Consider the following 12878-nt stretch of genomic DNA (forward strand, 5'->3'; position numbering starts at 1 on the left):
GTCTAAACTTTTTCGGCGGAGTTATATCGATTGGGATTTGAGATAAGCACAAATTTTGAGTAGAAAATAAACATTCGAGAGTGAGTTTAGGCAGTTTAAGTTGAGGCACCTCATACTAGAAGAAAGTATTTATATGTATGGCATAAACATATTATGTGTCGCGATAAATCGTAGAATGTGTGTGTCGCGATCGTGAAAAACGTTGATGCAGTTCATGGCGTGAAAGGGAAATTCCATGTAAAAATGACACTGACGTTCAACTCGAGCAATCCGGTGAGTCAGCGTGGCTCATGGTGCATTTGTTAGGTGTATATCGGCAAATAAACGATTATTTTGCCATCAAAAACCCTTACTCAGTCTTGTTTTCGTTGTTTCATAGTTCAAGATGTCACAAAAGAAAATATATTAGCGCCAAAGTTCTGTTCTGCTTTGATTATTATTTTTTTTTTTTCCCACCACAAAATATTTTTGGTGAAATAAATCAACATCTTTTCTACTGCTGTTTACTCAAGAACGAAAAAAAGCTACAAACACACTTTTTCCCCCCCTGCACGCGAGTCTAGGGAGTCTGCTCTTGCTTTTGGCAGGTTTGGTGCTTATATTGTCACAAAACACAATATTCTGTAGGTCTTGAAAGATCAGTCAAAATGCTATAAAGGCGTGTGAGTACTTTTGCTACATCTGCCGTCAACCATTGTCACTTTCTGCTCCCCTCCAGCCGTCCATTGCGAAAGCCTCATGCCCTCGCGTACGTAAGAACGCCGATACACCTGGAGTCTGAATCCTCGGTCCTATGATGTTCATCGCAAGGAGAAGCGGGAGTCGGCGAGTGACATATAAAAGAATTTATTTCTCATGTGCACAAAAGGAATTGGAACAGAAGTGAAACAGAGCAATGATTGAGGCCACAGGGCTTTCCATATAGATTTTCTCCTCAGAAATCATTTTTTGATGTCCATGACACATCACCTGTATCATCGTTACAACAGACCCATGCCCTCACAGGTGCTCCACTTAGCACAGCTAAGATTCCCGACTAAATGATCGTGGCGTGCACTGTGCACTCACTCCTTTTCACACGTCCAGCTGCATGTAGAGCAGTCTGTTTCTCTGACATCATCATGTTACCAGAGGATGTACAGTATATGGGTTTACTAGTAGGAAGGAATGAGATGGATGCGTCTATACATTGAGAGCTGACCGTAAATTGGATTAACTCAATGATCACAACATCTATAAATGGCCGACGGGACAACAGTAGTGTTGATCTTTTTTTTTGTTTTGTTTGTTTTTGTTTTTTCTTTTATTGACACGGACTAACCCTCGCTAAAAGGAACAGACTTGGACGCTGCGCTCCTTTTTCCCATAGAAGCGTTAGTTCGAGGCCCACCAACAAAAGATGATACAGATAAGCCATTGAACTTGTTGCATAGTGACATAAAACATTATCATGGACAGAAAATGACAAGGACAGCCTACAGTTTTGCGATGTTAGCCTGCTACAAACAGCATGTAGCCTGGGGTTTACACAGCAGTTGCGCCTTCCTCTACAGCACAACATGACAATTAAGACACACATGTAAATGCATCGGTCTGCTTATCTACAAAGGGAGCCGTTTCAGTAGTGTGATACTACGACAGTATTTACAAAGAAGAATTGTCTTCACAATATTCACAAATTGTTCTACAAAGCAGCGGAACACAATTATCGCCGGATGTCACCTTGTTCGTTGTTGGCGACGTTATGTTTTTCTTGTTTTCGAAGATAATACTGCTTCATTTATGCACACGTACACTGTAAATAAAATATTAAATATCAAACTAAGTCTTTGGCAAATGTAGTTAAAAGTACATTCACAAAATAGTCGAAACAAAAAGAACCAGTATTTTCTTTCGGTCCACAGCGAGAGTTAAATGCGAGGCAAAGGAGGGCGGTGTGTATGTCTTGAATGTCACTGAAGTTGAACAATTCGGTTTATAAGGCATACGTTGAAGCTAATTTACAGTTGGTATGCTCAACTGTAGGCATCTAGTGGTATGACCAAGTAGCTGAATAGGAATTTTGAGTGGAGCCAAGGAGCTATGGCTTACAAAGTCCACTGACTTCTACCGATGTCTATGCACACCACAAATTCAAAAGATTCCAAAAATCGTTTTCTGAATTTGGAAAAGAAACCAAGTAGGTAATAGTGCAAAAAAAGGAGCAAAGGATGTTGATGGACATAACTGGAATATTATGTGTGACAACTACGCTCAGAATCGGTGCATTCTTTTTTTTGTTTACATAAAAATTTGTGACAGAAAAAAATAATTTAACATATTTAAAATTACAAGTCGACATGTTTATTTTGAAAAACAATTTACATCTGATTGTTTGCCACATGACACTGCCATTTCTTTGTGGGCTCGGCAAATAGCAAATGCTTTAGATGGCGGAGCAGAAGCACCACAGTCGGGACGTCCCTACGACACGGAGCCAGGATGATAATTAACGTCAAACGGGGGCCTCTCAACACAATTCTCTTTACCATCAAGCTATGAAAGCATTTGTCTCTTATTAAAGTCCTTGTTAAGTGAAAAGAACTGTCTTCTAAATTTGACACACACCAAAGAAGAGTGTTTTTAACAACCCTGCTACATTTTGAATTGAGGCTTTGAAATCGTGAAAATTCAAGCCGTTGTCTCCAATCAAATACCGCGACTATGACCTGAAAAATGGATGCTACTTTACCTACACATCTCTATATGTTTGAGCTGCAAAAATATATCCGCTTGAAGCCTGCGGTGACTGGAATACATCCCACTGGGTCGTCGCGGGGTCTTCCATGAGAGGCGCTAGCCACCAGCGACCCCGCGGGCTAACTGGGGTCCTTCCTCTCGGCCGGCGGACGGGCAGTGGGCTCATCCCGGGGTCACCTCCTGGCTCGGGAATTCAAATGACGCACTAAACTGTTATGTAAATTGTGGGATCTTGAGAAGATGCATTTTCGTGGTGTGGGCATAGCTGGCTAGCTAGTTGTAGTGGTAAAAATGGGTCCAGTATTAGTAACCAAGTTACTCACGACTGCGCAAGATAACCAGTGATGTGAACGTAGGCGCTTAGGTTCTTATCTAGTGGGTGAGGAGTGGACTCATGCGGGACGCCAAGGGGTGCCACTGGACACAAAAAAATCAGGAAAACTGAAATGGTGAAAATTGCTGTGTAATGTATTTAGTACAAGTCGGAATTCACTTTACAGGGACTTTAAAAGCTGCAAAATACTGCAACTCATGATGAGGAACGTGAGGATGCGTGAGTAAAAGAACAACACCAACAACAGCAACTAAGAGGCAAAATAAAATCCCACAAGATGTTTTTTTTTTCCACATGGAATCTTCACGCGTCTTCAATTTATATTTCATAATATATATATTTATATAATCTCTTCAAAGTCATTCTGGAAATGTTCAGGGCTGCGGGGCAGTGAGGCCGTGATGGTTGTGGTGACTCTTATGGCCTGAAGTGTGTAACGCTGACGCATTGGCATCCACCTTGCCGATCCTTCCTCTAGTCTGCGTGACCTGGTGGCTTTTCCTTTAGGATCTCCTCCTCACAATTCCCTTTGACCTCAGTGTTTTCTCAGACGGGGACAATACGGAGGCCGAAGCCGTGGCCCTGCAGTTTGAGCTGGTCTCCATGGTAACTAGTGGCGGTCGTAGGCAGCGGCAGTGGTGGGAGGTGCGGAGCCACGGGATGCGGCACTATAATAATAAGGGGAACCTGAAAGTTAACAGAAGAGCGAGCCGTTGGAAACCACGATCATATCCAGACGAGACTTGTGCGCATACATAGGTACTCTATTGTAATCTATTACTCTAAATATATTTGACAGTTAGGTACATACTACACACACTATACAAAAGTCACTTACTTAGTAATGCTGGATTGCTGAACCTCCATGCTTCATTATAAGTAGTGTACTGTGGATGAGAATAAGGGTTTCCAGAAAAGTCCCCTCCTATAGGACGACACACCAGTAGAAAGAAACATTCATGTAATGATAACAAAATGATGTCACAATTTAAGAAATGATTACAAAAATATGACTCAAAAGTTTCATTTGTTCCGTTATTCCTTTAATTCGTCTGCTCCATGCTCCTTGTTTGTGTTTTCATTTTGTATTTGTGTGATTGTTTTCCCCGTTCAATAAACAGCAGAAAGTGCATGTGCAATGTATTTTTTTTTTTTTTTTCATGCACTCGAGCGTGGCATATCTGAAGCTCGCTCTCTCTCATAACTGAAATTTTGGCTCGCAACATAAAACAAACAACAAAATACCCATCAATTGACAGCTTGTAATTCCCGTAACTTGGTAAGTTTGGGCATTCGAAAATCAAAGTACCACTGTATATGGGCTCGTTTGTAAATAATTGCTGAAAAACACTACCAGTCAAAGGTTCGGACACACTTGCTAGTGTTATTGAATGAGAAACTGCGTCCAAACTTTTAAATGCAAGTGTACATCAATTACTCCTAAAATCAGGGTTTTCCAAACATAGGGGTCGGAACCCCAAAAGCGGTCAGTTTAGTTGGGTCGCCGATCGTCAGAGTGAAATGCTGTGAGGTATTTTATTGATTGCCAATCAGGAGCACTTGTTAAAGAGCGTTTTGTCTATTCCCGATCCTTAGTGTTCCTTGTCATTAGTTTAGGTGAAGTATATCTTCTAAATCGAAGGCCTGGCTATAAAGTGAAGACATAGTCTTTCTCCGAAACAGTAATCCAAACTTTGAGGCTTTCATTCTGTCTTTCAATATTTCCATCCTTGGTCCACAAGTTTCTATACATGACCACAGGCTACTGAATTTGACACATTTCCACCAAGCAATACACTTCCTTTCGCTTTGGGACGGAAACTCTGATCAGGCTTGTCTACCACAGCAATTGGCACCGCCAGTCAAGAGATAATAACAATTTTGCCAGTGCGGGTCTGATAGTTTGTTATCTTTTACAGTGGAAACTGCACTAAAGTGAACTGAACTGCACTGCTTGGTGGAAACTCATGTGTCCTTCTTACGACTGGAATCAATAGCTGTGAGTGGATCTGTTGTTCTTTCGCAACCCAAATTGTCTTTGACCGTTGTGCCCTCCTTGCGCACATATCCATAGACTTTGATTCTGTGGAAGGCGTATGAGCAGTCAAGGGAGCCTTTTGCGTTGTTCGAGGCCGCGATCTACACACCAGCGTTGTGTGCCGCATCCGCCCCTGCTTGTCGTGTAACCAGAGCTCATCCCTGAGAGAGATAGCGATTTAAATATTTACAGGCCCTCCACGCCTTTGTGTTTTGACCCTTAACTGTTTGCTATGAACCTGAACTGCAGGTTAAGTAGAGGGGAAAGAGATACGCTTTGCAGCCCCGGGGTGTCCGGGGAGGCGAAGAGAGGAGCGAACGCGCTGTTTATCGACAGGGCTGGCGAGAGCGCGCCGTGCGGACACGGCGGGGGTAATGAGCGCTGGGAGCTGGAGTGTAACTGAGAGGAACTGTCCTATCTCATGGCCACTGATTGTGGTGATCGCCTATTGAGTTCATCTAATGTCCTCGTCCGCAGACGCAAACCGCAATCTAACACGGCCATAACAAGCTTGCCGTCTGGTTTCACATTAGTGAACATGTTAGGAGTCTTATTTATTTATTATTTAAAAAATTTTTTTTGTCACTACCTGTAAATCCCGTATAAGTAATGACGCGTCTCTCACCCACCTGGAACCATTCCAGCGAGTGTCGAGGTGGGGTAGCTGCCTTGTCCCGTAGGCGGGACGTGAGGCGGGTAGCCTGGTAAAGTGGTGCTCGCCATGTCACGACCTGTAAAGACACACAGAAGGACACGGTTTCGATAAATGAAATGAATCGAGGAACTGACAAATGACCATTGACCATTTTTCTAATTTATAACATTTTATTCTGCCACCATATGCCAGCAGCAATCGTCAAGTCTTTTGAAATCTGCATATGATACCGACTTACAGATTCTCAAAGGACCAATGTTTTGGAAACAAATGGTTTCTCAACTGAAGTGATCCGAAACATACAGTGGCAGCAAAGCTTAAAATTTCATAACCTCAATTTGACCCCGTGCAAAATGTTGCGGCCAATTTCAAGACGTGATGTTTTAAATCCCCGCTGAGGAGGAATACAGTGATACACTGTATCGTGTTTTATCGTTCGCAACCCGCTATATAGCGAATAATTTTTAAGAGATCATTTTGAGTTTTTACAGTATACAGGGGAGTTTGAATTTCCATTTGCCCAGCTCTGGTGTTTACATTATATGTTAGCATTACGCTACTGGACTTTTGTCTAAACTGAATTATATGGTTTGGTTGTGCATGTTGGTGTTTAAATATACAATGGGTAATTCTCTTTTGTTTTCTGCTTCTGTTTTACAGCTAACTTTAACTGGGAGTGACAAACATCTTGAAGCAAGCTCACTGTGCCTCTTATTTGGAGAACTGTTCGAACCTGGGAGTTAGAACAAAGAAATCATTTCAAAAGTGTGTTTTTATAATTGTAAGTGTACTTCAACAAGTTTAATTGCATTTAAATAGTTTCGCCCCTCACACATGCTTTACAAATATTTTGATAAGTTCTCTTTATTGTATATTTCGGATTTGTCCCCCTCAATAAACGGGGGGGGGGGGGGGGGGGGGGGGGCTCACTGTGTATTGAGAGCATGCATTGGACGAATCACCATCGGTGTATCCCAGGGCATCACGGACGTGACTTTTGAGAGAGCGTGTTTAAAATGATGACGTTTTCTCATCAAGGCCATTAATAAGCCAACACTGTAAGCGGCTTTAAAACTGACAGCAGGCCACCGAGAGCACTCTCTGATCTCTACTCCGCATTCAGCCCTCTAATTAAATGTGACAGCACCAGGTCTGGCTTGATGAAGGGGGCACACAGGACACAGAGCTACAGGTCCAAAACAGGGCCTAGCATCAGCCCTCTGCCTCTGCGTCAGTCGTCCCCCGCCCCCCACCAACCCTTCTCCCCAATTTGGCCTCCTGTCGCCCCCTCAGACGTTGGGCCTGTCACGAGGCAAGAAGGTCCAGGAGGCCCATTGTTAAGCCCAGAGACAAGCAAGAGGTCATAGCAGTAGAAAAGCAGGGTGAAACTGGGGGAGAGGGTAGTTAGTGTTAATGAGCGGGAAGCAGGATTGCTGCTGTATGAACAAAAGTAATAAAGCAGGAAAGTTTTAGTGTGTGTGTGTGTGCGTGCGTGTGGGCAGGCTTCTTCTTGGCGGATTCAGATAAATCTAAAATAAACGGGTTAGTTATTATAATTGAATGCAAATTGGATTGGGTTATATGGGGCCTTAAAGCTGTACCTGCTATAAATTGCTGGCTGGAAAAGTGACTGTAGCAAGAGCCACGGGCAGTGGAGGCATCTACAGAGAGGCTCGACTGGTGGGACAAGATGCCAGCTAGAGACGAGTCCCCGACAGAGGAGGGGGTGGAGGGGGCAAAGGATGCCTCATGGGGCTCCCGCTTTAAGCACATGGAAGGTGGATGTGATGGGTGAGAGTCTGCTGGGTGGAAAGACAAGGGGAAACCATTTTCCGGATGTGATGTGAGGACATGCAATGAATGGCACATGGGACACTTCATTAGGGACACCTGCATGGGTTCGCGAGACAGCCCTTGCAAGAGCTGTATCGAAGAAAAATATCAGTCTTCAAAAAAATTGCCCAAATACTACAAACAACTTCTGGTGTACGTCACGACAAACTACAACCACAGTAATTATTTCTTAATTTTTGTAATTATCTTTTTGCAGTGTCAATCACAAGGGAGGCTTTATTTTTTTGTAAAGGCAGAATTTCAATGCCAGTTGTTATCGGCGGCAAGAAAATAAATAAAAATCACTTGCGACTTTATCCTTGTTGTCGTATATGACAATTTCTGACTGCATAGTTTTATTCTGTTGTTGTTATTATTCACACAACATAAAAAGTCCAGCCCTCCTGTATGCCAAATGCGAAGGGAGCTCTTCTCTTCTATTTATTGATGTTTTTTTTTTTTTTTTAAAGTGTTTTATGTTTTAAAAGTGATGGAATGTACAGCACTTTGTTACAGCTGCCGTTGTTGTTTTTCTAAAGTTCTCTAAAAATTATGTTGAGTTGAGAGGTGAGAATTTCCTTGACGGGGATCATTGAAGGCAAGGCACATGCAGACAAACAAGAATTCACACTCACATTTACACCCAAGCGACCCTAATGACGATACGTAAGCGCTACACTGCAAAAACTTATTGAAAAATCTTACCAAGAATAGTTGTCATTTCCACTCAACACTAATCTGATTCTACTTAAAATAAGAGTCATCACCTAAAGTGTAACTTGTTTTAAGACAATCTCCACTGGTTTCAAGCGAAATGTCACTGGAAATAAGTATAGAACTTTGTCATTGTAATAATAATTACAAAAAAAAAAACTTACTCCACTGACATTACCCCCCCACCACTCATTTCAGGTAAAAATGACCTGAAGGGAGTGAAAAATGTCAAAAAACAAGATACTTCGTTATTTTAAGTGTAATCAGAGGAGCTTTGACTAGAAATAAGAAAAATATTCTTGTTAATATTTTGAGTTTTTGCAGAGAGTGGGTGGATGGATGGACAATTTAGAGTCTTCAGTGAATCTAGCACGCATGTTTTTGGGAATGTGGGAGGACTACTCGCAGAAAACCCAAGAAAGCATAGGGAGAACGTGCAAACGACCCACAAAAAGGAAGAAGCCGAGATTTCAACCCAGACGTTTTAACAACGAATCCAGCGTGCTGCCCGAATTCCTCAACAACCAAACTCTTCAGAACAAAGTTGACTTTATTTTATTCAAAGTATGTCATGTCAATATAGATACGAAATATGCTAACCTTTCTGGGTCAAAACAAGCCTGTACGAACAAGCACACCTTGCCATTTTCTTTATTTACGTACTGCAGCTGCCAATGACAAGCGGAAACCCTATACCAGGCGAAACATTGCAACAACACATCTCGCCTGATCAAGCAAGCCAAAACGCATAAAGCATTTCCCAAAGTTTTTATTTTGTATTTTTTATGGGGTTGAACAACCAGCATCGTCTCACGGCTGCTTTCTCCCCAAAAAATAACGCAACAATTGGCTTGCCGACAGCATCCAAACGGTGCACTTTGATCTCATTTGGCTGATGAGGCTCGGCGTCTTTCATTTCCACCGACTTCGCCTCTCCAACCTATGCAATCAATGTACGCTCTGTGTCCGACTCTTTCCACGTCTGCCGCAGAGCCTCCTCTGTTCGCTGGGGCCTGCGGGGAGGGATGGCTCTTTCCCGACACCATGATAGGCTCATTAGCTGCTTCCCCACATCATTGTTGTTTTACAACAAGACTGTGTGTTGCGATTCCTCATTAAGATAAGGGCTGCTCTATGGAGGGGGAGATACAGCCCTGTCAGCACTATCAACCTAATGCCAGAGAATCAGGCAATGTAACTGACTGCTTTCCCATAGAATCCCACAGTGGGCTTTCCAAATCTCATTTATCCTTCTTTCCACTTCCCTTTTGTGCAGCTGTAACAGTGCTGTGAATTCTGTACATACAAAAGAAATGGCATCCTTTTGTTTTGTTTTGTTTTGTCCTCGCGATCAAATCATAACTGCGCGGTTGACACGAATATGTGGCAGAAGCCGATTTAATTGGCCCATCCTAGTCTGTCACATATACTGTATGAGAAAGCGCAGTCCGCTTAAAGGATTATTGCAATAACGTGCTTTCCTGTCTTCCGCTAATTATGTATGTCTCTTTAACGCTTTCAAATTTGGCACATTTCAAAGATTGTGCACTTAACAGCTTGTGTTAGCCATTAGCGCTCGCTAGTCTGAAAGCATTGTTACGTTCACCTTGAGCTACATTATCATCAGCCCACTCTTAATATCCATCGCCGCCCTGAAAAACTTAAGTTGCAGTTTAATTACAGAACAGGCATACAGTTGAATCCAAACTTTGAAGGTTGCCAAGCTTGGGTTATCTCAAACATCCCCGCGTACAACCGTGGCCTTCTGTTTTCTCAACACCCGAGCAACCGTTGTCAAACAATTTACCGATACCAACGCTTCGTTCAAGATCAGTGAACTCTGAAACTAATCAGATACGGTGTTGCTTATTGTCCTAGAGACGAGGCTGAGCCCCGGGTAAAGGGAGCCTGTCAAATCACAGGCCCTCATGATGGAGATGGAAGATAAACTTGGGGTCCTTTGGGACCCTTCTCCTCAACAAACGCATCTCGGAGAGACCGGTGATGCTATAGAGTTCTCTAACATCTGTCTAGGCCACGCAACCGATGCTGCGTCCACAGACCTCATCAACCGTAGAAATGGACTGTTAAGAACCTACAGCAGCCGTCTGAGTGATGTGTCCACACGTAGCTGCAGTAGCCTTCTCTCAAGTGAGCATTTCATCTTTAAACACACTCCAAGGAACTTTGGAGAACAAACCACTTTTTGGCTTTTCTCCACCGTCTTCAAAGACCGTGTCTGATGTTAGTTTGTTACTGTACGTGCAGCTGAAAGTCTACATATGTTATATTAAGCGAGCTTTCGCTTATCAGGATATGTTACAGACCCACCCGCAATAGGTGAAAATCTGCGATATAGCGAGACCCTATAAACCTAAATATAAACATATTTGCACACAATAAAAAACAAGTTGCAATTTTAAAATGTCAAGAAAAATACTGATACGGGCAACCCCAATTCCAATGAAGTTGGGACGTTGTGTTAAACAAATAAAAACGGAGTACAATGATTTGCAAATCATGTTCAACCTATATTTAATTGAATACACTACAAAGACAAGATATTTAATGTTCAAACTGATAAACTTTCTTGTTTTTAGCAAATAATCATTAACTTATAATTTTATGGCTGTAACACGTTTCAAAAAGCTGGCAGAGGGTCATGTTTACCACTGCGTTACATCACCTTTTCTTTTAACAACATTCAATAAACGTTTGGGAACTGAGGACGCTAATTGTTGAAGCTTGGGAGGTGGAATTCTTTCCCATTCTTGCTTGATGTACAACTTCAGATGTTCAACAGTCCGGGGTCTCCGTTGTCGTATATTACGCTTCATAATGCGGCGCACGTTTTCAATGGGAGACAGGTTTGGACTGCAGGCAGGCCAGTCTAGTACCCGCACTCTTTTACTACGAAGCCACGCTGTTTTAGCACGTGCAGAATGTGGTTTGGCATTGTCTTGCTGAAATAAGCAGAGGTGTCCATGAAAAAGATGTTGCTTGGATGGCAGCATATGTTTTTCTCCAAAACCTGTATGTACCTTTCAGCATTAATGGTGCCTTCACAGAACAGATGTGTAAGTTACCCATGCCATTGGCACTAACACAGCCCCATACCATCACAGATGCTGGCTTTTGAACTTTGCGTCCATAACAGTCCGGATGGTTCTTTTCCTCTTTGGGCCGAGGACACGACGGCCACAATTTCCAAAATTAATTTGAAATGTTGACTGGTCGGACCACAGAACACTTTTCCACTTTGCGTCAGTCCATTTCAGATGAGCTCGGGCCCAGAGAAGCCGGTGGCGTTTCTGGGTGTTGTTGATAAATGGCTTTTGCTTTGCTTAGTAGACTTTCAAGTTGCACTTACGGATGTAGCGCCGAACTGTATTTACTGACATTGGTTTTCTGAAGTGTTACTGAGCCCACGTGGTGATATCCTTTACACATTGATGTCGGTTTTTGATGGAGTGCCGCCTGAGGGATCGAAGGTCACGGGCATTCGATGTTGGTTTCTCCAGATTCTCTGAACCTTTCGATGATATTATGGACCGTAGAGGATGAAATCCCTAAATTCCTTGCAATTGTACGTTGAGGAACATTGTCCTTAAACTGTTCGACTATTTTCTCACACACTTGTTCACAAAGAGGTGAACCTCGCCCCATCTTTGCTTGCGAATGACTGAGCAATTCAGGGAAGCTCCTTTTATACCCAATCACGGCACCCACCTGTTCCCAATTAGCCTGTTCACCTGTGGGATGTCCCAAACAGGTGTTTGATGAGCATGCCTCAACTTTCTCAGTCTTTTTTGCCACCTGTCCCAGCTTTTTTGGAACGTGTTGCAGCCATAAAATTCCACGTTAATGTTTATTTGCTAAAAACAATCAAGTTTATCAGTTTGAACATTAAATATCTTGTCTTTGTAGTGTATTCAATTAAATATAGGTTGAACATGAGTTGCAAATCATTGTCTTGTGTTTTTAATTACGTTTAACACAATGTCCCAACTTCATTGGAATTGGGGTTGCACTTTAGTGTCCGTGTACATGCATGTAACTTTAAAAGGCGGGACCTGCTAGTGTGAATGTGCTGTGAGTGCGTTTGTGTTTTACTGTTCAATAAATGGTTGAATACTTCATTTGTGACTGTGGCTCTCCTTTGCCTACATGCGAGAGCATTACAGTAAGTAAATATACTGTAAAATCCCATTAAAACAATTGCTAAAAAAACAACAACAAAAAACCATCATATAGCAGGGGAACGCTCTATACTCATTAGCATAGTAGACCAAGAAAACAAAATTTAAATTCTTCATTTACAGGTTTGACGTAATTCATCATGTGAAGTGTTTTCAAAGGTTAATGTGCCGTTGTGGGGGGCGATATAAACATTCATCAGAGTCGTGGGCGAGCTGAGACAAGCTGTTTGCTACTTGCTTTCTCTGCAGGTTAGGCAGGTGCTTTCCAACCGGCAGAGAATAAAAAGTGATGGCAGAAAAAGAGATGGACTTTCACCCAAAACCATCTGGAACTAAGATTTATTTTCACATCTACCTCAACATTGG

The 12878-nt window shown here is 42.4% G+C and overlaps 1 protein-coding gene across 2 annotated transcripts in view; it reads right to left on the reverse strand.

Annotated features, from left to right (window-relative positions):
* Positions 1 to 880: 880 nt before the first annotated feature.
* pax2a (paired box 2a) overlaps positions 881 to 12878 on the reverse strand; it is a 38016-nt gene continuing 26018 nt past the window's right edge. Inside the window, exons 9-11 of one of the 2 annotated variants that reach the window (XM_061689656.1) lie at positions 5741 to 5842; positions 3912 to 3998; positions 881 to 3741 (exon numbers count right to left, since the gene is read on the reverse strand). In XM_061689656.1, the coding sequence (XP_061545640.1) occupies positions 3620 to 3741; positions 3912 to 3998; positions 5741 to 5842 (311 nt within the window). In that variant the 3' untranslated portion in view covers positions 881 to 3619. Of the gene's footprint in view, positions 3761 to 3911; positions 3999 to 5740; positions 5843 to 12878 lie in introns of both variants that reach the window. The other variant, XM_061689655.1, reaches the window with a different exon arrangement.

This window comes from Phycodurus eques, chromosome 11 (assembly GCF_024500275.1).
Source record: "Phycodurus eques isolate BA_2022a chromosome 11, UOR_Pequ_1.1, whole genome shotgun sequence".
In the NCBI taxonomy this organism is placed as follows: domain Eukaryota; kingdom Metazoa; phylum Chordata; class Actinopteri; order Syngnathiformes; family Syngnathidae; genus Phycodurus; species Phycodurus eques.